This window comes from Herpailurus yagouaroundi, unplaced genomic scaffold, assembly GCF_014898765.1.
Source record: "Herpailurus yagouaroundi ecotype Mexico unplaced genomic scaffold, PumYag 142, whole genome shotgun sequence".
Taxonomy (NCBI): domain Eukaryota; kingdom Metazoa; phylum Chordata; class Mammalia; order Carnivora; family Felidae; genus Herpailurus; species Herpailurus yagouaroundi.
In genome coordinates this window covers 27,644,271-27,669,479 of record NW_024412397.1, presented here as the reverse complement: position 1 = coordinate 27,669,479, position 25,209 = coordinate 27,644,271, and the positions used below count along the sequence as shown (strand labels likewise).

General features: G+C 38.0%; 1 protein-coding gene across 2 annotated transcripts in view; it reads right to left on the bottom strand.

Annotated features, from left to right (window-relative positions):
- PIAS2 (protein inhibitor of activated STAT 2) overlaps positions 1–25,186 on the bottom strand; it is a 96,949-nt gene extending 71,763 nt beyond the window's left edge. The window contains exon 1 of one of the 2 annotated variants that reach the window (XM_040478896.1): positions 25,012–25,186. In XM_040478896.1, the coding sequence (XP_040334830.1) occupies positions 25,012–25,035 (24 nt within the window). In that variant the 5' untranslated portion in view covers positions 25,036–25,186. Of the gene's footprint in view, positions 1–9,761; positions 9,794–25,011 lie in introns of those variants that run through there. The other variant, XM_040478897.1, reaches the window with a different exon arrangement.
- Positions 25,187–25,209: the final 23 nt, after the last annotated feature.

The following is a 25,209-nucleotide window of genomic DNA, read 5'->3' as shown; positions in this document are numbered from 1 at the left end:
TGACAAATTAGAAAAATACTCTAATTCCTATCCATTTCAGAGGTCACAGGAGGCTTTAGTTTGTAGCACTGTATTCCTGTGAATTCATGTTTTCCCTATAATTAAATCCCTTTTACCTGAGAGAACATATGTGGATCTCTTCCTTACAACACATTGATTAAATTAACTCCTAGGCTGAAGGAATCAAAACTGAAAATCAACTATTAAAAGAAACAATAAAGGGGTGTCTGGGTGGCTCAGTCAGTTAAGTATCTGATTACTGATTTTGGCTCAGGTCATGATCTCAAGGTTTGTGAGTTCAAGCTCCAAGAATATAAAGCCTACTTGCGATACAACTCTCCCTCTCTCTGTGTCCCTCTCCGCTGTCTTTCCCTCTCTCAAAAGTAAACCTTAAAAGCAAAAAACTTTTTAAAAATAAAAGAAATAAAGAGAATACTACACTTCAAAATTTATAAAGTAAGCCAAAGCTTGGGAGAACATCTCCCTAAATACTTCTATTATCATACAATACAAAATTTAAAATTAGTAAGTGTTAGAAAAGCGAAACAGTAACGCACACCCTCAAAAGAGTAAAGAATTGGGGCGCCTGGGTGGCGCAGTCGGTTAAGCGTCCAACTTCAGCCAGGTCACGATCTCGCGGTCCGTGAGTTCGAGCCCCGCGTCAGGCTCTGGGCTGGTGGCTCAGAGCCTGGAGCCTGTTTCCGATTCTGTGTCTCCCTCTCTCTCTGCCCCTCCCCCATTCATGCTCTGTCTCTCTCTGTCCCAAAAATAAATAAACGTTGAAAAAAAAAATTAAAAAAAAAAAAAGAGTAAAGAATTAAAAGATTAAAAAAGCATGAATTATATAGCAAACACAGAAAAGTCTCTAACATCATGTCCAAAAAAGGGAAAGAAAACAGTCTTGAGAATAAGAACATTAAAGACCACAAACACCAAGCAAATTTCTTTAAACAAAGAGAACAGCACATGCAACTATATTCTAATAACTTAAAGTTACTTCCTACAAAAATATACGCAACCTGACTTGGAGAAGAGATCTATTATCTTTGCCCCCACTACTTCCAAAAGCATCTACCTGGACCAAACAGCTTAATGAATAGTTTCTACCAAGCCTTCAAGGAAAAGATGGAATTCTGTTTCTTAAAAGCTGTTCAAAACAATAAGCCAAAAAGTTAAATACGGGGGCACCTGGGTGGCTCAATCGTTGGGCCTCCGGCTTCGGCTCAGGTCATGATTTCATGGTTTATGGGTTTGAGCCCCGCGTCAGACTGTGCTGACAGCTCAGAGCCTCGAGCCTGGAGCCTGCTTAGGATTCTGTTTCCCTCGCTCTTCGCCCCTCCCCCACTGGTGTGTGCGCACGCGTGCGCGCGCGCACGCTCTCTCTCTCTCTCAAAAGTAAATAAACATTAAAAATGTTTTGGGGGGCACCTGGGTGGCTCAGTCGGTTAAGAGTCCAACTTTGGCTCAGGTCATCATCTCACGGTCCATGAGTTCGAGCCCCACGGCAGACTCTGTGCTGACAGCTCAGAGCCTGGAGCCTGCTTCAGATTCTCCGTCTGTCTGCCCCTCCCCTGCTGGTGCTTTCTCTCTCTCTCTCTCTCTCTCTCTCTCTCTCTCTCTCTCTCTCAAACATAAATAAAGATTTAAAAAAAATTTTTTTTAAGTTAAATACGTGTTAGAAGGCAAACAAAAAAATCCGTTGAAGACAAAATTTTTTAAATATGCAATTTTTTGTTTTCTAAACATCAGGGAGTCAGACTCATCCCACCAAATTTTAAGCAAAAGCCTGATGAAAAAGGGAGCCTAGAATACCACCTATTTCTTCTCATTTCCCAATGTGGACCAGCGAAGTCTCTCATCAATATTACCATTGAGTATAGACACAAAAGCCCTCAAAGTACCCAAATATAGTCTAATCCAGGAAAATAAAAATGGCTTAACATAAACCTTGTACGTTATTTAGTTTAGAGGATTTCTATCCTTATAGTAGCATATTAAAATATTTATGGATAAGATTATACATGAGATTTCCTTTAAAATAATTTGGGGAAGACTGCAAATAGTCAAAGCAGTCTTGAGAAAATAGAATAAAGCTGAAGGCATCAGGCTCCCTGTTTTCAAACTATGCTACAAAGCTAAAATAATCAAAACAGTAAGGTACTGGCATGAAAAAACATATACATCAATGGAACAGAATAGAGAGCCCAGAAATAAACCCACTCGTATACAGTCAATTAATTCGTAACAAAGGAGCCAAGATTATACAATGGAGAAAGGACAGCCTTTTCAATATGGGAAAACTGAACAGCCACATGCTAAAGAACGAACTGGACCAACATCTTACACTATACACAAAAATGAACTCAAAATGGAGTGAAGACTTGAACACAAGACCTGAATCCATAAAAATCCTAGAAGAAAACATGCTGGCAAGCTCCTTGACACAGGCCTTGGCAATGTTATTTTAAATCTGACACCACCAGCAAAAGCAACAACAACAAAAACACTAAGTGCAACTACATCAAACTAAAAAGCTTCCACAAAGCAAAGGAAACCATCGACAAAATGAAAAGGCAACCTATGTTAATGGAAGAAAATATTTGCGAATCATGTATCCAATAAGGGGTTAATATCCAAAATACATAAAGAACTCATAAAAAGAACCCAAAAAATCCAATTAAAAATTGAGCAAATTTGCATGGACATAGATGGAGCTAAAGAGTATTCTGCTAAGTGAAAGAAGTCAGCCAGAGAAAGACAAATACCGTATGATTTCAGTCACATGTGGAATTTAAGAAGCAAAGCATGAGCAAAGGGAAAAACAGAGCTGCAAACCAAGACTCTTAACTACAGGGAATTGATAGTCACCAGAAAGGAAGTGGGCGACTGGACTCGGGGGGGGGCGCTGGGTAAAATAAGTGGTGGGGATTAAGGAGTGCACTTGCGATGAGCACCAGTCGTATGGAAGTGATGAATCCCTATACATTCACCTGAAATTAATATCACACTGTATGCTAAGTGGAATTTAAATACTTTTTAACAATTGGCCAGAAAATCTGAATAGACACTTTTCAAATAGACATTTAAAAAAACGGTCAACAAAGACATGAAACGATGTTCAACATCACTCATCATCAGGGAAATGCAAATCAAAACCGCAATGAGATATCCCCCACACCTGTCAGAATGGCTACTATCAAAAAAGACAAGAAATAACAAACGTTGGTGACGATGTGGAGAAGAGGGAACCGCTGCGCACTGCTGGCCGCAGTGTAAACTGGTGCAGCCACTATGGAAAACAGCATGGAGGGTCCTCAAAAAATTAAAAATAAAACTGTACAAAGATCCAGCGATTCCACTGAATTCCATTCAGGTATTTACCTGAAGAAATGAAAACACTAACTTGAAAAGATATATGCACCCCTGCCAAGTTTGCTGCAGCATTATTTACCTACAATAGCCAAGATATGGAAACAACCTAAGTGTCCAAAAACGGAATGAATAAAGAAGCTGTATATATACACATACACCTCACAGCTTTATATATATAGCAGCTTACGCACACACAATGGAATATTACTCAGTCATATAAAAGAATGAAATCTTGCCATTTGCGAAAACATGGACAGACCCTGAGGGCATTATGCTAAGTGAAATAAGTCACATAGAGAAAGGCAAATAACATATGATCTCAAATGTGGAACCTAAAAACAAAACAAAAACAAGAAAACCAAGCTCATAAAACAGTTTGGTGGTTTTGGTGGGGGGAGGGAGGAAATGGGTGAAAGGGATCAAAAGGTACAAACTTTCAGTTATAAATTAAATGTTATGGGGATATAATGTTCAGCACGATGAGTATAGTTAGTAATAGCATACTGTATATCTGAAAGTTGCTAAGAGAGATCTTAAAAGTTCTCCTAAGAAAAAAATTTTTAGTTGGGCGCCTGGGTGGCTCAGTCAGTTAAGTGTCTGACTTCGGCTCAGGTCATGATCTCATGGTTCGTGGGTTTGAGCTCCGCGTCAGGCTCTCTGCTGACAGCATGGAGCCTGCTTCGGATCCTCTGTCCCCTGCTATCTCTGCCCCTCCCCCGCTTGCACACTCTGACTCTCTCAAAATAAACAAACTTAAAAAAAAAAGACAAAAAATGTTAGTAACTGTAAGATGATGTATATTTGCTAGATTTATTGTGGTAATCATTTGCAATACATACAAATTGTGAATCATGCTGTACACCTGAAACTAATATAACATTATATGTCAATTATACCTCAATTAAGAAAGTAATAAAAAATATCTGAAACTTGAAAAAAAAAATCACTGGGGGGAGTGGATACATGAAAAAAGATGAGTTGATAATTGCTGAAGCTGAGTACTGGGTACAGGGGGAATTCTCAACCTTGAAAATATAAGAATCTTTCTATAGTAAAAAGTTTGCTTGAATGGAGGAAACTAGTATATAGCAACTCTCTGCACAATCTTCCTAATTTTTCCATAAATCTAAAAGTATTACAAATTTAATTAAGTAAACATTGTTTGAAGGTAGGGAAAAACAGACTGTGATCTAAATACCATTTCCCACAAAAGGAAACCAGGCTCCTTAAAAAAAAATGGCTAACTCCAAGTCAGGGGTAGAAAATGCACAAGATGAGCCTAGAAGATTTTATCATACCAGAAAGCAAAGAAGTTATTAGACACTACTGGAATCTTGTCAGAAGGACACAGAAAACAATCCAATAGCCCCAAGACGACAACTGGACCATCGAAGACAACAAAAACCACATCAATTCAAACACATCAAATACATTAAAAATCATTCGTTCACAACAATACTTAAAACACATATACACAACTGGGGCACCTGGGGACTCAATCTGTTCAGCGTCCAATTCTTGATCTCAGCTCAGATCTTGATCTCAGAGTCATGAGTTCAAGCCCCACACTGGGCTCCACACTGGGCTCCATACTGGGCATGAAGCCTACTTAAAAAAAAAAAAACAAACAAACAAACCCAGGGGCACGTAGGTGGCTCAATCTGACTTCGGCTCAGGTCACGATCTCACAGTTCCTGGGTTCCAGCCCTAAACTGGGCTCCATGCTCACAGCTCGGAGCCTGGAACCTGCTTCAGATTCTGTGTCTCCCTCTTTGTCTGCTCCCCACTTACTTATGCTCTGTCTCTCAAAAAATAAATATTAAAACAAAATTTTTTTAACGAAAAAACCAAAAACCAAAAAATACAGCTCACTGATCTCTGTTACAGGATGTTGAGAAACTCATTATTCTGAAAATTGATAAAGGAAGTAAAACAATACAAAAAGATTTGTCAGTTAAAAAAAAAAAAGCCATATGATTAATCTGCATTAATGCCAGAAAGGCATTTGAAGAAGTCCTATCTATCCATTATTGATAAAACTTCTCAATAAACAGAATGAAACTCTGTTAACATGATAAAGGGTAGCTATCAGAAATCAGTAGCAAATATCACCTTTAAAGATGAAACACTATATCATAAACACCTACAAAAGATAGGTTTTCTCATTGAAAGTTATTCTGAAGTATCTAGACAATACAAATTGTCTACTACAAAAGTAGTAACATTTAGAGGTGCATGGGTGGCTCAGTTGGTTAAATGTCTGATTCTTGATTTTGGCTAAGGTCATAACCTCACGGTTTGTAAGATCAAGCCCCACACTGGGCTCTGCACTGAAACCATGGAACCCACTTGGGATGCTCTCTCTCTCCTTCTCTGCCCCTTCCCCACCTGCACATAGTCTCTCACTCGCTCATCCTCTCTGTCTCTCTAAATAAACATTTAAAAAAATAAAAGAAGTAACATATATAATTTGCAAATGACAGAACTTTCTACACTGTAAATGTAAAGAAGGGGCGCCCGCGTGGTTCAGTCGGTTAAGCGTCCTACTTTGGCTCAGGTCATGATCTTGCAATTCATGGATTTGAGTCCTGCGTCAGGCTCTGTGCTGACAGCTCAGAGCCTGGAGTCTGCTTCAGATTCTGTGTCTCCCTCTCTCCCTGCCCCTCCCCTGTTCATACTATGTGTGTGTGTGTATGTCTCTCTCTCTCTCTCTCTCTCTCTCTCTCTCTCTCTCTCTCAAAAATAAACAAACATTAAAAGAATTTTTTAAAAAAAGGAAAAATAAAGAAATCCACTGAAAATTAAGACCTAATAATACTAAGTTAAGAAAATTTGTAGTTTTCTCTACATCAAATAGATTTTTAAGTGACTGATAAGGAAAACCAGTATTTTAAAAAGTCTAACATAAAAATATAAAATGCAAAGGAATAAATTTAAAAATTTTGCAAGAGCTGCATAAAAGCAACAAGACATAAATGAACCCTTGAATAAATTAAGGAATATATCATGTTACTAAATAAAAATAGTAAATACTGAAAATATGTCAATAATCCTCAACTTTATTTTACAAATATAATAAAATTCCAATGAATAATGAGTTGAAGGGTTTCACAGATTAAAACTTATCATAAAAAACAAAATATATAATATGGCAGGTGGTGATGAATACAAAGAACAAAAATAATGGAAAAAAGGAAACATAATGAAAAGGTAAAGGATGTGCAATTTTAAAGAGGGAAGGTCTCATTCAGAAGGTAATTGAATAAGTAACTGAAGGAGTAACAAGGCACCCAATGGGTATATAAGGAAAAGCATTCCAAAGCATAGGCCACAACAGGTGCAAAAGCCTTTGAGGAAGAAAGCATGTCTAACACAGGGAAGGGAAAGTAAAAAGCTCATCACTGCTGAACCAGAGGAATCTAAGGTAGCAGAATGATAAGCAAAGAAAATGACAAACCCAGGAACGAGGCGATTAGCCTAAACATATATTTACTATATAAAACTACAGTATCAAATTTGTGAGGTTAAGAAATGACAGAACAAAACCTCCAGGCAACAATGGCATGTGTGTAGGTTGGTAGAGTGGAGAGCAGGTTGAAGTATTCTGTAGATTAAAATAGGATAGTTTTAGACTTACACGTATTAAAATTTCAAAAGAAAATTAAGAAAACTCTAAGAGTACGTGAGAAAGCAAATGGCAGGAAACATGAGAAAGAGGGCAGGAAAATATCAGCCCAAAAGGTGGCAAGAAAACAGATGGGGAGACAAAACACACAAAAAATGGATAGCACAGAATAAAGGAGTAAATACAAATACAATATAAATACATCAATAATCCCAACAAATAAAAAGGAAATAAACTTTCCAATTAAAACAGCAAGATTAGGAGATATCACTACAGAAACCACAGACATCAAAAAGATAGTACAAGAATACTAAGAACAACTCTATACATAGGAATTTGGCAATTTATATGAAAAGGACTTGGGGCGCCTTGGTGGCTCAGTAGGTTGAGCATCCAAACTTCTGCTCAGGTCATGATCTCACCCTGTGTCAGGCTCCCATGTCAGGCTCGGTGCTGACAGCTCAGAGCCTGGAGCCTGCTTCGGATTCTGTGTCTCAATCTCTCTCTGCCCCTCCCTCACTTGTACTCTCTTTCTCAAAAATAAATAAACTTTTAAAAATATTAAAAAAAAAAAAAAAAGGACTAATCCCTTGAAAAGTACAAACTACCCAACTCACCCAATATGAAATAGATAATTTTCATACCCCACCAACTACTCAGGAAATTTAATTCATAATTTTAAAACTTTCAAAAAAGAAATGATCAGGGCTAAATGGTTTTACTGGAGAATTCTACCCAACATTTAAAGGAGAACTAATATTGGGGTGTCTGAGTGGCTCAGTAGGTTAAGTGTCCGACTCTTGGTTTCAGCTCAGGTCTTGATCTCACAGTTCATGAGTTCAAGCTCTGCATCAGGCTCTGTGCTGACAGCATGGAGCCTGCTTGGGAGTCTGTCTGTCTCTCTCCCTTTGCTATTGCCCTGCCCATGCATGCGCTCTCTCTCTGTTTCTCTCTCAAAATAATAAACTTAAAAAAAAAAAAAAAAGAATTAACACTAATTTGATATCATTTCTTCCAGAAAATAGAAGATGAGAGAATACTTCTAAATTCGTTTTATAAATCTAATATCACCCTGATGGCAAAACCAGACAAAAGTAGTATAAAAATAAAAACTATAAGTAGTATAAAAATAAAACTACAAACCAATATCCATCACAACTATGGATGTTAAAATATTTAACAAAATGTTACCAAACAGAATTTTGTAATATACAAAAAAATTATATACCACGACCAAGTGAAGTTTATTCCAGGGATACAAGGCTAGTTCAATGTTTGAAATCAATGCAGTGTACCTTAATAGCTAAAGGAAGAAAACCATATGATCAAAACAGTCAATGCAGAAAATGATTTTAATAAATTCAACACCCACTCACAAAAATTCTCAGAAAAACAGGAATATAGAACGTCCTCAACTTGATAGAAATTACCTACAACATATCTAGAGCTAACATTACGCTTTACGGGAAAAGACTGAACACATCACCCCAAAATTGGAAATTAAGCAAGAATACCAATTCTCGCTCTGTTAATCAACATAGTACTGTAAGTTCTGGATAAGGGAAAAGACAAGAAGAGGAAATAAATGGCATATAGTTTGGAAAGAAAAAAAAATTTTAATTGCCTGTATTTGCAAATCCCTCAAGACTCTATAAAACAACTCTTAAAACCAATAACTGACTTCAACAAGGTCACAGGAGACAAGACCAATACACAACCAATCAAATCTCTATATACTAACAAAGAACAGGTAAAAACACAAGTTAAAAACATGATACTATTCATAATCACTCCCCAAAAAATGAAAATGCATGTTTAAAAGTAAAACATACACAGGAATTATATACTGAAAACTACAAAATGCTAATGAAAGAGGTCCAAGAAAATCTAAATGAATGGATTCTCCATGGCTTTTAAAGATTCAACAAAGGAACTACATCAATTTTCCCTAAACTGACACAGATTTAACACAGTTTCTGCCCAAAGCCCACCAAGACTTCTTTATATAGATAAGATTATTCTAAAATTTTTCTGGAAAGACAAAGAAACTAGAAGAACTTAAACAATTTTAAAAAAATAGAAATCAGTCTATTTCATTTCCCAACGTAGCTCTGTAATCAAGACTATGTGTTATTAGCAGAAGTAACACATAGGTCTATTGAACAGAACAGAGAACCCAGAAACAGACCTACACAAATATGCCCAAAGAGGTTTTGACAAAGATGCAAAAGTAACTCAGTGGAGGAAAGACTGCCTTTCAACGAATGGTGCTGAAGCAAATTATGCATCCCACTATGTCTTACATTTCATACAAAAATTAACTCCAAACGAATCATGGACTTAAATGTTAGAATAAAGCTATACAGAAGAAAATCTTCAAGAGCTAGGGCTAGGTAAAGAGTTCTTAGACTTGACATTCAAAGCAAAATCCACAAAAGAAAAAATGATACATTGGACTTCATCAAAATTAAAAACCTGTGCTCTGCAAGACCCTGTTAAAAAGATGAAAACACAGTCAACAGGCTTGGCAACAGTATTTGCAAACCACATTATCTAACAAAGGACTGGTATCTAGAATATATCTAGAACTGTCAAAACTCAACAGAAAAAAAATCCAATTTAAAAAAGAGCAAAGGGCATGAAGAGACATTTCATCAATAAGGATATACAGATAAAAAATAAGCACATGAAAATATGTTCAGTATCATTATAGCCACCAGGGGAATGCAAATAAAACCTCACGGAAGGATCACTAGATACATACCAGAATGACTAAAATGAAAAACAGTGATAACACCAAATGCTGGCGAGGATGCTGAGAAACTGGATCGCTCCATACATTGCTGGTAGGGATGTAAAATGGTACAGCCACTCTGGAAAACAGTTTGGCAAGTTCTTAAAAAACTATATATACAATAACCATACAACCCAGGAACTGCACTCCTGGATATTTATCCCAGAGAAATGAAAACTTATGTTTACAAAAAAACTTTTGCAAAATCTTAAGGTACTTTTATTTGTAACAGCCCAAAACTCTAAACACGGATGTCTTTCAACAGGTAAATGGTTAAGCAAATCCAAACCTATTAATACATATAACAACACGTATGAATCTCCAGAGAATGATGCTGAATGAAAACAAAAACAAAGCAACAAAAAACAAACCCAAAGGTGACATACTGTATGATTCCATGTATATAACATTCTTAGAAAAGATAAAACCATAGAAATGAAGAACAGATGAGTGGGTCCGAGATATTAAGGGAATGGGAAGAAAGTGGGTGTGGTGATAAAAATGACAATACAGAGGAATCCTTATAGTGATGGAAATGGTCCATTATCTTGATTGTGTCAATGTCAATATCCTTGTGATATTGATATGGTTTTGCAAGATGTTACCACTATGGGAAACTAGGTATAGACTACATGAAATGTCTCTGTACTATTTCTTAACTGTGAGCAAACTATTATCTTCATAAAAAGTTTAATTAAAAATTACAAAGACCAAGACTACCAGAGCAGATTGATTTTTTTAATTCAATAGCATGATATTCACAAGAGAGAAAACTAAAACAAAAGAACACAAAAATATAGGAGGGAGAATTTTAAAAATCAGAAAAAGTGAGCTGAAGAAAATACTATAATACAAAACAGTAGTATGTCATATAAAAAGCATTCATAGACATAGTCACCACATAGAATAAATATTCCAACTCAACAGGAAAATACACGCTTACACTTCCATGTACTAGTAACAAATATATTTTAAAAACTGGTAGAACTACAAGAAAAAAACTGGGGGAAAAAAACATTCTGCTGAAAGATTAACATACTTCGGCTCTCTAAAAACATACAGAAGATTTGAACAGAATTAACAAGCCTGACTACCAGACATGTACAAAACTGTGCTTACTACTGCAAAATACAAATTCTCTTCCATGTACAAACAAAAATAAAAACTGACCACAGTCTTATGAGATTTCAAAGGATTAGTAGCATATAGATCATGCTTCCTAACCCAACACAATTACAAATCAACAACTAAAGAAACTCCCATGTGTTTAGAAATAAAATCTTTAAATAACTCATAAACTAAAGAATTCAAAGTGGAAAATTGTAAAGTGAAAAATAATGAAATTATTGCACATCAAAACTTGTGTGATGCAGGCAAAGCAATAAAGACCTATGTTAAAAGCCTGAAAATTAAAAAGGCGTACAACTTAAGAAATTAGAAAAAGAATAGAAATAAACCCAAAAGAAGCTTAAGGAAACAAAGAGCAGAAATTAACGAATGGGGGAAGGAAACAATGAAGAACATTAAAAAACAGAAACAAAAACAAAAAAATAGGGATTTGGTTCTTTTTTAAGAAGTTTTTTTTTTAAAGGCATTAAAAGAAAAAAAGATAAAAGGGACATTAACTACAGACTACAAAATTAGAGATTAACAACTTAATACCATAAATTCAAGAATGTGAATAAAATGGACAACTTCCTATAAAAGTATAACCTACCAAAACTGGCTTGAAAACTGAAAATATGAACAATCCTATAACCAAAGCAACTGAATCAGTGGTTAAGAAGTGTCCCACAAAGAAAACACCAGTAAAAATTTTGCCAGGGAGTCTACCAAACACTTAAACAGATCACTCTAATCTTAAATAAATTCTTCCACAAGAAGAAAAATGTATTTTTTTAATTATAAGTCAATATTACTAATTATCAGAAAAAACTTAAATTCACTATCTTCAATTTGAGTCCAATAATGAAAAAGGAAACAAATCAAGGTTGACTTTATACTTGAAATTATATGTATTTCACTATGTTAACAGGTTATTAAAGAAAAACATCTCAAAAAATGCAGAGAAGGCTTTTGATAAAATTCAACATCCATTCAAGACTTTTTGGGGCACCTGGGTGGCGCAGTCGGTTAAGCGTCCGACTTCAGCCAGGTCATGATCTCGCGGTCCGTGAGTTCGAGCCCCATGTCAGGCTCTGCGCTGGTGGCTCAGAGCCTGGAGCCTGTTTCCCATTCTGTGTCTCCCTCTCTCTCTGCCCCTCCCCCGTTCATGCTCTGTCTGTCTCTGTCCCAAAAATAAATAAACGTTAAAAAAAAATTAAAAAAAAAAAAAAAAAGACTTTTTTTTTCCTTTAGCAAGCTAGTAATAGAAAGGAACATCCTTAACCTGAAAAGATTATCTACAATAAACCTACAGCAAGCATTATACTTAACTGTGAAACTTTGAAAGCATTCCCTTTAAAATCAGGAACAAGATCAGGATGCCCCCATCACCGCTTCTATTCAACATTGTACTGGAGATCCTAGCCAGCACATTAAGACAAGAAAAAGAAAGAAAGAAAAAAAAAGCATAAGAATTGGAAAGAAGGAAACAAAGAGGTCATTATTCACAGATAGGTCTGTCTACACAGAAAATCCAAAAGAATTCTACAGATAATTTATCACATTTAGGAGTAAAGCAAGGTTGTTACACAAAGTCAAATTGTGCTTCTATACACCAGCAAGGTAGAAAATTATGAAAAGACATAATTTATGATTTGATACAAAAAAATAAAGCACCTAAAAATAAATCTAACAAAATATTTGCAATAGCTTAATGGAAGAAAATTACAAAACTTTATGAAAGATATTGTAAAAGACCTAAATAAATGAAGATCACAATGTTCATGGTTAAGAAAATTTCATTCTCTCCAAACTGGCTTACAGATTCAGTGCATTTCTCATCAAAATCCCAACAGATTGTGCATGTTTGCATGCGTCTACATAACTTTAAAAAAATGATTTTAAAATTATAGAGAGGATCAAACAGCCAAGAAGTTCCCTCAAGAACTACAAGGGAGGAGGAACTGACCTACTTCTTATCCCTCAATGATGGGTAAACAGTTTGAGACCAACCCTGTCTGTGAAAATTTAAAAACGGAATATAATATGAAAAACATCCATCTGAAGGCATGAAGCACTATCAAGTCAGCAAGGACATGAGAGGCCAACACTGTGGAAAGAAGGGAAGTCTAGAAAATAGAGTCCAACATTTGAGGCCTCTTTTCACCTAGAAATATTTGCCAATGGGGAAAGGGCAATGGATAGGTTGAGAAGTCAAGATCTTTGAATAGACTTTTAGGTCTGGGGAATCGAGAAGATTACTTACAAAATATAAACCTGCAAAAGCTGATATCTGGGATATATGATGAACTCCTACAAATCAGTATGAAAAAGATAGATGGCCCAAAAATGGGCAAAAAACCTGGCAGGTCATATTAATAAAGACTGCCAAATGGGCAATAAATATATTAAAAAGGGCTTAAAATCATTACTCATAAGGAGAATGCAAATTAAAGTCACATTCACCAAAATGTCTAAAATTAAAAGAGTAGACAAGAAAGAACATGGAACTGGAACCCGTATTTTGCTAGTGGAAAGGAATGAACAAACTACAACTACCTACAAATGAATCTTGTAAACAAAATTGAGGAAAAAGTCAGACGCAAATAATATATACATCATACAATTCCATTTATATAAGGCTCAAAAAATAGACAAAACTAATCTAAGACTAACGTCAAGCCAGTAGTATCTTTCAGGAGGCAGAGGTTAGTCATTGGGAGGGAACTCAAGAGGAGTCTCTAGGGTACTGGTAATGTTCAATTTCTTCATCTACAGATGGTTATATTGAAAAAAAATCATTCAGCTGTACTCTCATGATCTATGTATTTTCTATATGAATGCCCTAGAGCAACAGAAGTTTTTGTGGAAGTTGTTACAGAGTTAAAAGAAATTAAGACAATTTGATGGTGCTGTTAGCACAGACTAAGAGATAAGAATCCAGAAAGCACAGACAGATCCGATTGTAGAACTATTACAAATTAGTAAAAAAAAAAAAAAAAAAAAAAAAAAAAATTATATATATATATATATATATATATATATATATATGCTAGTACAAACACAGGCAAAAGACACAGAATAGGCAATCAGAATCTCCGAAGAGTTAAGAAAATGGTAATAAGCATAATAAAAGATGCTCACCTTCTTACCAAAGGAAAACATTAAAATCCAACAAGTGAAATTTTATACTCATTGGCAAAAACTTTCAATTTGATAAAAGTTAAGTGTTAGCAAGAACGCTAAGCAATGAAAACTTCTGCATTGATGGAGAGAGCAAATATTGACACAACCTTTAGAAAACAATCTAGCATCATCCAGTATTTGAAGATACACACACCCTTAAATCCCAGCAATTCTACTCCTAGAATTTGTATGGTGAAATGTACAAATATTTATACTAAATGAGATCACTAAATTCACAAACAGTGTCACATCAGTGCAGGGTAAGTTTACAGAATTTTTTTTTGCATTTTCAAAAGTTTTTGGATTTCCAAAGTGTAGATAAGGAATGTGAGAGACTATAATAGGAAAAAAATGGAAACTACACAAACTTCCAACAAGAAAATGGATAAAGTGGTATTCATACAGTGGAAAATTAAAAACAATGATAAAAAAAACCCAAATACAGTATTATTCCATTTGTATAAATGTTTAAGCACATAAAAACTTACATAGATATAACATGATTTTATATACCTATAAAATAATAACATGATATCATGTTATCATGGATTAAACCAGGAAAGGGCACCCTGCTGACCTAATGAACTATTTTCTTAACTTACATGATGGCTATATTCATGTTTATTTACCTGTACCTTTACCTGTTATAAATAATCTTTTGTATTTATGAAAGAACTTAAACATTTAAGAAATAAAAAAGGGTAGCATGGTGTACCCAAATACACAAACCACGATTACAATAAGAGAATTGTCTCAAGAGACCTTTTTAAAGCAACTAGCATCCTCAGTTCAAGGCATTTTTCCCCATAAAAAGAAGACAAGTTGCCACAGAAAGAAAGAAAGAAAGAAAGAAAGAAAGAAAGAAAGAAAGAAAAGAAAAAAAGAAAGAAAGAAAGAAAGAAAGAAAGAAAGAAAGAAAGAAAGAAAGAAGAAAGAAAATTAAACATTCTATAAACTAAAAATACGATCACTGAAATAAATTCTATGGAAGAGTTCAAAAACAAAACCAAGGAAACCTTCAGATAAATAAACATCAATCTAGAAGTCCAACATTCACCCATCAAGAGTCTCACAGAAAACAAAAAAGGAGGGAAAGAAATTATCAAAGAAATAGAAGACAGTCTCCAGACCTGGTGAGTCTTAGAACTGAAAAGTTACTCCCCCAAGAATGAAAAAAGGCTTACAACCAGACATATTTCACAAAATACGAAAGATAAAAAGATCACCATAAAGATTTTAAACAAGATGACTACAAAAGGATAACCATAGGATTTGTAACTGGACCTATATTAGCAACATTGGATGTTTTAAATTCCTAGAGTAAAGTTTTCAAAATCCGTAAGGAAAAACCATACTACCAATTTATAGTTCTACATCTAAACTTCCAATCAGGAACAAAGGCCAAGTCATTTTTCAGATACTGAAGAAATTAAGACTGTTCATCACGTGTCCTTACTAAAACAACTATTCATGATTACATTCCAGTAATATTAAAAAAGGAATTTAAAAAAGACACAGGATTCAAGCAACAGACCTAATCCAGGAGTACAATGTAAGCCCAGGATGACAGCTGTACAGCAGAACTAGACAGCAAGCTGCCCAAATAAGAAAAGGAAGGTTGAGAGCTCCAGAAAGCCTACCTTCAAGAAAAGCTGAATGGTTACATATAAGAACACATTATAATATTAAATTTAAAAAATAATTTCCATAAGCTCTCCTCACCCAAGCAGGACTTTATTACATTTCTCCTTAAAGGAGCACAGGTTTAGTAACACAAGCTCTTCTATAGCTCCACATTACTTGGTTTTACAGTGACTAATATTTCTATCAGGATACATATTACAAAGGCTGGTCATCAGTACTCAATTTCTACAATCTTCCTATATAAGCACAGAAAAGCTTAGAAAAGTTATAATATAAAAGCTATAAATCTTGACAATGCAACAGAAAATGAAGGTTAGAAGCAGACAAAGGGTGGAGGTAGGAGAAACAAAGGGAAGTGAACTGGGAACTGAAAAGATGTTGTCTAAAACTGATCAGTCAAGAAACAGAAGTTTAACTATTATGAAAAGTAATAATTAGGGGCGCCTGGGTGACTCAGTCGGTTAAGTGTCTGACTTCGGCTCAGGTCATGATCTCATAGTTTGTGAGTTCGAGCCCTGCATCGGGTTCTGTGCTGACAGCTCAGAGCCTGGAGCCTGCTTCGGATTCTGTGTCTCCTCTCTTTGCCCCTCCCCGACTTCTGCTCTGTCTCTCAAAAATAAATAAACGTAAAAAAAATAAAATAAAATAAAAAGTAAAATTAACACGAGAATTAGAAACAAAAAAGAGTTTTTGCTCAAAATTGGGGAGGGGGTGGGATTTATGACTTGGGCCTCCTGGGCTCTGTCCCCTTCGCTCCCCCACAAGCATTTCACTCCTCTGCCTTGGGTCTGTAATCTCTGCCACTTAACCCCCTCTTCTGTCTCAGACTTACATGTAGGCAGTAGGTCTGAGCTCTTTCCCTTCCTGGGTTGCTGAGAGATGCCTTTCTTCAGAAAACCTTTGGGATTTGGATTTCCCCAAGAACATGGAGGATGGAATACCCATTCTTGGATCTTATCTTTCCCCCTGACCCAAAACTTCCCACAAAAATGTCTCCAAAAAACAAAAACCAAAAAACACCTTCCTGAGATGTAAACCTTCTGTCCCACCCACTAACTGCCAATTCTCCCAGACTGAAGAGGGGTGAATAACTGGGCATATGTGAGGGAGCATTTCTGTGTCAGAGATGTATGGAGTCAGGAGATAGCCACCTTCATACACTGATGTGTGCAAAGAGGAATAAAACAGATCTCCTTTTAAAAAAAAAATGCAGTTGGTAGAAGAAAATAGATAGCCAACAGACACATGAAAAGATCCTCAACATCACTCATCATCAAGAAATGCAAATCAAAACTACGAGATATTACCTCACACCTGCCAGAATGGCTGAAATCAATGACACAAGAAACCAGTGTTAGTAAGGATGTGGCAAAAGGGGAATGGACCTCCCTGCACTGTTGCTGGGAATGCACGCTGGTGCAACCACTCTGGGAAACAGTATGGAGGATCCTCAAAAAGTTAAAATAGAACTACCCTATGATCCAGCAATCTCATCACTAGATTTTTACCCAAAGAATATGAAATACCAATTCAAAGGGATAGAAGCACCCCACTGTTCACAGCAATATTATTATCTACAATAACAAATTACAAAAAAGCCCAAGTATCCATCAATACAGGAATGGTTAAAGATGTGGCTGGCCACACATACACACAAGAATATTACTTAGCCATAAAAAATGAAATCTTGTCATTTGCAATGACACCGATGGAGCTACAGAGTATTATGCTAAGTGAAATATGTCAGAGAGAGACCAATACAATTCTACTCATGTGGAATTTAAGAAACAAATGACCAAATTGGGGGGGGGGGGGACGACTAGAGACCAGGGCAAACCAAACCAAACCAAAAATAAAAACCCCAAACACGGTTAAAAGCAGTTACATCAGGAATGGAACCTTGGAACCTACTGGGAAAGAAAGGAAGGGCTTTTACTTTCCCTTAGGAGTTTTTCTGTACTATCTACACAGTATTGCTTTCATTTGGGGGGGGGGGGATGAGGAACGGAGCAAAGAATAAAAACTATTATTAAAACCAGGGTACCTCAGTCAGTTAAGAGTCTGACTCTGGATTTCAGCTCACGTCATGATCTCACGGTTCATGAGGTCAAACCCCACATCAGGCTCCATGCTGACGACATGGAGCCTGCTTGGGATTCTTTCCCTTCCCCTCTCTCTACCTCTCCCAAGCTCAAGCTCGCACGCTCTCTCAAAATAAATAAATAAACTTAAAAAAATTATTATTAAAACCACCTTCCAGGTTAAAGAAAAAGTGAAATAACTTGGCCACGGTCATACAGTCAAGAGCTACTCATCCCAAAGCTAATACCAAAAAGGAAGGGAGGGAGGGAGAGAGAAAGAGAGAGAGCAAGAGAAAGAAAAGAAAACAACAACTGTGGCAACATTATCAAGAAGTGCTTTTATTGACCTGCATGAATAATCAAATGGAGCACTCTGAATGGCTATGTTAGGCTTATACTGTTCTCTGCAAAGTCACAAAAATTCTTGTGTCAAACCAGTCTTCCAATAAAGTCTAGGAAAAAAGTCACATTACCAGAGGATTCAAAGTAAACATTCATAAAGAATAGTTTGGACTATGATACCAAATGATTCCACACATCACTTTTATTTCCACTGCGCAATTTCTTAAACTCAACAAATAATGCTGGGCAATTAGATATCCACATGCAAAAGAAGATTGAATCCTACCTCACCCCATAAACAAAAATGAACTCAAAATGGATCAACAACCTAAATGTAAAAACTAAAACTATAAATACAAACTCTTACATGAAAACAAACATAAATCTTTATGATATTGGATCAGGCAATGTTTTCTTATCAAAATTAAAAGCAAGAAAAGAAAAAAGTGATAAATTAAACTTTGTCAAAATGTAAAAACTATTGTATTTCAAAGTACATTATGCAGAAAGTTAAATGACAGTCCATAAAAAGGACTAAAATACTTGCAAACCATGTATCTGATAAAAAAAAAAAAAAAAAAAAAAAACATGTATCTAGACTATATAAAGAAGCTGAACTTGGGGTGCCTGGGTGGCTTGGTCGGTTAAGCAGCCAACTTCGGCTCAGGTCATGATCTCACAGTCCGTGAGTTTGAGCCCCGCGTCGGGCTCTGTGCTGACAGCTCAGAGCCTGGAGCCTGTTTCAGATTCTGTGTCTCCCTCTCTGCCCCTCCCCTGTTCATGCTCTGTCTCTCGGTCTCAAAAATAAATAAACGTTAAACTTTTTTTTTTTTTTTTTAAAGAAGTTGAACTTAAAAAACAAAAACCCAATTTATAAGTGGGCAAAAGGTTTGGGGCACCTGGGTGGCTCAGTCGGTTGGATGTCTAACTTCGGCTCAGGTCATGCTCTCGCAGTCTGTGAGTTCCAGCCCCGCGTGGGGCTCTGTGCTGACAGCTCGGAGCTGGAGCCTGCTTCAAATTCTGTGTCTCCCTCTCTCTCTCTCTGCCCCTCCCCGCTTGTGCTCTGTCTCTGTCTCTCTCTCTCAAAAATAAATAAACATTAAAAAACAATAATAATAAAAATAAAAAAATAAAAATGGGCAAAAGGTTTGAATAGACATTACTCCAAAGAAAACATGCAAATGGCCAATAAGCACATGAAAAGATGCTCAACATCTTAGTCACCAGGGAAAAGCAAATCAAAATCACAATGAGAGCCCACTTTACACCTGTGTGGGTGAGGATATGGAGAAATCAGAACTCATAACTACTAGCAGGAATGTAAAATGACAGAGCGAAAGTTTGGCAGTTCCTCAAACACTTAAACCGAGTCACCACATGTACCCAATAAGGCCCCTCCTATGTAACTACCCAAAATAACTAAAAATGTATGTCCATACAAAACTTATACACATGTTCATACTAGCCATGTTCATACTAGCCAAAGAGTGGACATCACCCAAATGTACATAAATTCATGAATGAATAAACAAAATGCGGTATATTCCATACAATGGACTATTACTCACCCATAAAAAAGGAATGAAGCACTGATACATGCTACCACATGAACCTTGAAAAGGTTATGTTAAATGAAAGAAGCCAGACACAAAAAGCCATGTGTATGAATCTATTTCTATGAAATGTCTAAAACAGACAAATCCATAGAGACAGAAAGATTACCGGAATCTGAGGGCTGGGCAAAAGAAGGAACAGGAAGTGACTGCTAACGAGTATGGGGTTTCTTTTGGGGTGATAAAAATGTTCTGGAATTATGGTGGTGATGCTTGCACAACTTTGTGAATAGACCAAAACTACTTTAAAAGGCTTAGTTTTAGGGGTGCCTGGGTGGCTCAGTCAGTTAAGCATCCCACTCTTGATTTCAGTTCAGGTCATGATCTCACAATTTGTGAGTTCAAGCTCCATGCCGGGCTCTGTGCTGACGGCCCCCTCCCCTTTCTCTCTCAAAAATAAACATTTTTTTTTAAAGACTGAACTTTATGGCATGTGAATTATATCTCAATATACATATTGTATAGGTATTGTATATGTACATTATATGTATATTGTATACATATACAATATGTATATTGAGATATAATTCTCAATTTATCTCAGCCCCAAATTTCTCTCAAAAATAAACATTTTTTTAAAGCCTGAATTTTATAGTATGTCAATTTTATCTCAATAAGAAAATTTAAAAATAAACCAGCTAAGATAAAATCCAGAAAAACAAAGGCAAAATGCCGAGAAAAGAGAAACATTTGGACAATATTATACTTAGAAAAGTGCCAGCTTTATCAGAAAAGATATTCATGTTTACTAGAGGGAGGGGACGGACCTAAGGACCAAACCAATGCAAAAATATCTACTATAGCTAAGAATATCGTGGCTTACTATTAAAAATTATCTATTTAAGTTAAATATTGAGGTGAGAATTTGCTTTCATAGGCAAGATCTCAAGTGAAGTCATCTTTGAAATTTTAGTTGTGTCCAATGATGGCTTTGAATCATACGGTAGATTCTGTTACATCTGTCATATATATTGGTCTATTTTCTTGCCCATTAGTTGGGGGGTATTACGAAAGATGAAGAACTCTAACCTCAAATCCCCGATTCACTTCTGATGCTCCCTCTACATCCCAAGAGCATCTGAAGCTACCAGAATGGCAAGTCTTCCTAGGTGTAAAGAACCAAACAAATCCTCAAGCTTTCTAGGTAGAAAATCGCTGTTCTAGAAGTACTTAAGACTCAGCATAAACGATCTTCTGCATCTGGTTTACCAGTATCTGTCAAGAAAGTTATGATCACTCACTTTCACTTGCCCAAATACACACCAAGACTTTGCACACACACTCACTCTCGTTCTGACACACACAGGGATAATAAACTCAATGCACAAAAAGGATGAGGATGAGGAATACAGGAAAAAGAGACTTAAAAAAAAAAATTACTGCAATAGATCCCCCCTCCATCCCCACACTCGGGTGGTGAGAAGTAAGGAGAGTGGACTAACGAGGTTAAAGTAGCAGGAACCTTTTTTTTTTTAATGTTTATGGATTTGCTTACTTACTTATTTAGACAGAGATTGTGTGCACTTGAGCAGGGGAGGGGTAGACAGAGAGGGAGAGAGAATCCCAAGCAGGCTCTCTGCTGCCAGCATGAGCCCGATACGGGGCTCAAACCCATGATCCGTGAGATCATGACCTGAGCCAAAACCAAGAGTTGCACACTTAGAGAGCCACCCAGGTACCCTAGCAGGAACCTTTTTAAGAAAGACTGCCAAAAGACTGCACCCGCAGCCCACAGTATACAATTACGCAACTGGAAGAGAAAGACAAGGATTACAAAAAAAGCCACTCTGGTTGAAAGAATGAGGGACTTCAGGACCCCCACTTTTCTGCCTCTGTGCTTAGCTCTGCTACAGACTATCGTGGGGGGAAAGGAAGGTGGCAATAAGAGAGGCCCAGGCCATCAGATCTTACGAGCTTGTCCCAGGTTTTTTCATAACTAGCTAACTAGTAAATTCACAAACTTCTACCAACATAAATGCTATAAACGGGCAACCAGTGGATTGAATAATTTCTTCTCTAGCACCTTGAAAGTTTCAAATACATGACACATTATAATCATCCTTGACTACTCAGCCCACAATTTCCATACTGAGAACTTGCTCTTTCCTTTCCCCCAATCCATCAAGATAATCTCATGAGTCAGGTCTGCATAATAGGACTCTAACCTTCTGGCCATAGATGCTTAGAACACAGGTGGATGCTCACCTAAGCTCAGCCAGTCAGACCCTCTCTCTCAGAAGAACTAGAAGAAAGGTGTGCTGGTATTCTATTAAAATGAAAGCAGCAAAGCATAGAACTGCCATATTCTGCTATGACCGGACAAGAACTCCGGTATTGGCTTACACAGCAGTCTCAAAAACTAAGATCCTCTGGCAGCCTCTTAAGGTTCCACAGACGTTGCCTCATCAAATATCCCCCACCCCACCCCAAGCTTACAAAGCAAAGGCACAGGAGTCACTAAAGAACAGTGAGGATGACCTTTCCCAGCATTCCTGACCTCCAGTACAGGAGAGGGCAGCAGAGCCAGAGTGACCTGCTCTGGTTATACATGCCCCTAGGGAGTAGCCCTGAATGATGATGGCTAAAGATAATGGAAATCCCTTCAGCAGCAGAATTAGCAGCAAAATACGTGACATCCAGGTCGGCTATTTTTTCTACTGCCAAGTTAACCAACAAACTAATGCTGGCTATTTTTCCTGGTCCTTTAATTTACTTGACTATCTCTCTGATCCTCAGAATATATTCTGAAGCAGAGACCATTTAGAATGCCCTACATGTTTCTTCCCCTTTTCCTTTCTATTAGATTTTCAGTCAGTTGTCCTATTTCCCCTCCAGTATTGTATGTCACACAAGAAGGGCATTGGCTATTTATCATTCAGTTTAGCTCACAGATTGCAGGATGATGGCTAGCAGCACCAGGTGGACCTGCAGGAAACTGCACACAAGATAGACTCTAAAGCCACACATCTGAGGTTAAAAACCTCAGGTCTTCCAGCTCAAGCTGTGTCAGGTTATTCAATCTGTCTCAATTTCTTCTGACAATTTCTTCTAACAATTCTGTTACAACTGTCCTGAGAATTAAACAAGTATATGAAGTGCCTAGACCACAGCCAGGCATGTAATAGCCACTATATGACAATGGATACCTGCCATTATCATTATCATCATCACTGTTTGAAATGGGGGGGCAGGGCACAGAGAGGGACAGTGCACCTTTAAATGTAGAGGGTGCTGCTAAGCAACTAAGGCAAAGACTGGGAATGATGACTCTTCCAGCATCTATCTGCACACCTTCCCCTCCTCTGAAAACTCTCCCCAGTCAGTCTCTGTTGGGCACCTGATGTGAACTGTGCAAGAGGGGCCATCTTCCATCAAGTATAGGGAGAAGCAAAGACAGCTGGTTTACAGAAAGAGATGATGCAGCTGACCCACAAAACAAATTGTGGAGGGGAAGATGAGGGAGGGGGAAGAAGGAGAGGGCCAAAGGGGGAAAGGAGGTGGGGGAAGAGAAAAGGAAGAAGGGAAAGGTAGACCCAAAGAGAGAAAAAGCTTGCTTGGTTGCCAACCACTTTGCAGTTCCACTTAGAACCTCAGCACTGACTGCCCTTTGTGCCCTCTACCGGTAAATAAATCCTCCCCTTTTTATTAAGATTGACCAACAACATTTATAAAAGTCTAACACAAGTCTTGGAAAGATTTTCATCAACAAAAACCTTAGAAGAGGATAATGTGTATGCATATACTACTACGCAAAAATTAAGAGGATACTGCAGGTTAAAAAAAAAAAAAAATAGCCTCAATTTCAGTTTTCTCAACCAATCCTAAACCTAACGTATTAATTTACATAGCTGAGGCTCAGGCCTGGCTGTTTCAAAAGCTCCACAGGTGTTAAAAGCTCCACAGCTGGGGCTCTGGACACAACAACCCTTACACTTACAAACACGAACACCCCTTAACCTACTGTTAAGGTTCTCTGCATAAACTAACATGGGGCATAAAATGCATTAATGCACTTTTCACTAGGAATTAAGCAATTCTTTTTGAAACAAAAGACGGGAAAATGGCAGGTATTTTGCAAACTATAACACACTCTCCCTTTAGATCGGAATCACCAGTCCGTTCTTTTGCTGATGTCTACTGTATCAGCCAGGTAAGCAGCCAACATCCTTCCCCGACTCCATCTCTCGTCGAAAAAACAATAAACATACAAAACTGAATCTTTTATCGGATTCCTCTTCCTTTCTATTCCAAAAAAGTAACCCTGATATCCTACCTCTGTGACGCAAAAAGATTGCAGTTAATTTCAAGTTCACATTCATCTCTACTTTGACTTTTTTTTTTAAATCAGGGTTTTCGTCCTTAAGTAATCCATTTACGTCGCCAATAATTCAGGGATCCGTAAAACATAAATTCTGTTCGTTTACCACAGTTTTGTTTCAGTTGAGGACTCTGGAGGTTAGCAGCCCGGAGAAAGCTATCTTTTCCGTTCCATCCCCAGCACACCCATTTTCAAACCTCTACTATACAAAGATATCAACAATAAAGTTGTGACCTTGTTTTAAGGCTACGAAGAAAAAATGTTTTCCCTCAAGAGCAAAACGAGTTCACAAACCTCCTGACAACACGGCCTTTGCGGGTGTTCTACCACCGCACTAAGAAAATATTCAAGGTTTAAGGTCGATTACTAAAAGCAATGCTCCCCCAAAGACCACGCTTCTCTCAAAGAGGAAGCACTGGTAGGTGGAAGGGGCCTTTCTCGTGACAGATCTCACTAAACAGTAGCATCAGCCACAAGAGAGGATTCCTAAACGCAACTTCACGTTTCAGAAAACAGTCTCCCACCAAGTGAGTAACGTGGAGACTTCTGAATCGCCACGCACACGTACACCCCGTAAAGGTGGAAAAGCAAATCCCGCTTCCCACCTCAGCCCTCAAACGAGGCAGGAGGGTCCCCAACGAGCCTCTCCCGACGGCGGCCCCCGCCCCGCGCCAGGTGTGCGGACCCGCGGCCGGACCCACCAACCGCTGGCCGGGGCCCAGGGTCCGCCGCCCCCGCGCGGCCCGGGCGTCCTCGGCCGCCTCGCTCCCCTCCCCTCCCCCGCCCGCGCCCGCTCGGACTCGGGCCGGGCTAGCGGCTCCGCCAACCGGTCCCCGCGAAACAAGAAGGTGGCGGCCGGCGACGCTGCGGCTTCCCCGCCTCCCCTCCCCTCCCCCGCGGCCTCCGCTCTCCACTCCCGCGCCCCCGCTTACCCTCAACTCCTCGAAATCCGCCATTTTACACCACCCGCGGGCGCCGCTGCCGCCACAGCACCCCCTCCCGCTGCCGCCAACGACGCCGCCGCCACCACGGCCGCCGCCGCCGCCTCCAGCACCATCCTGCACTGGGCGCCGCTGAAGACGCCGCGGCCGCTGCCGCCGCCGCCGCTGCCGCCGCCGGGCCTGTCACGT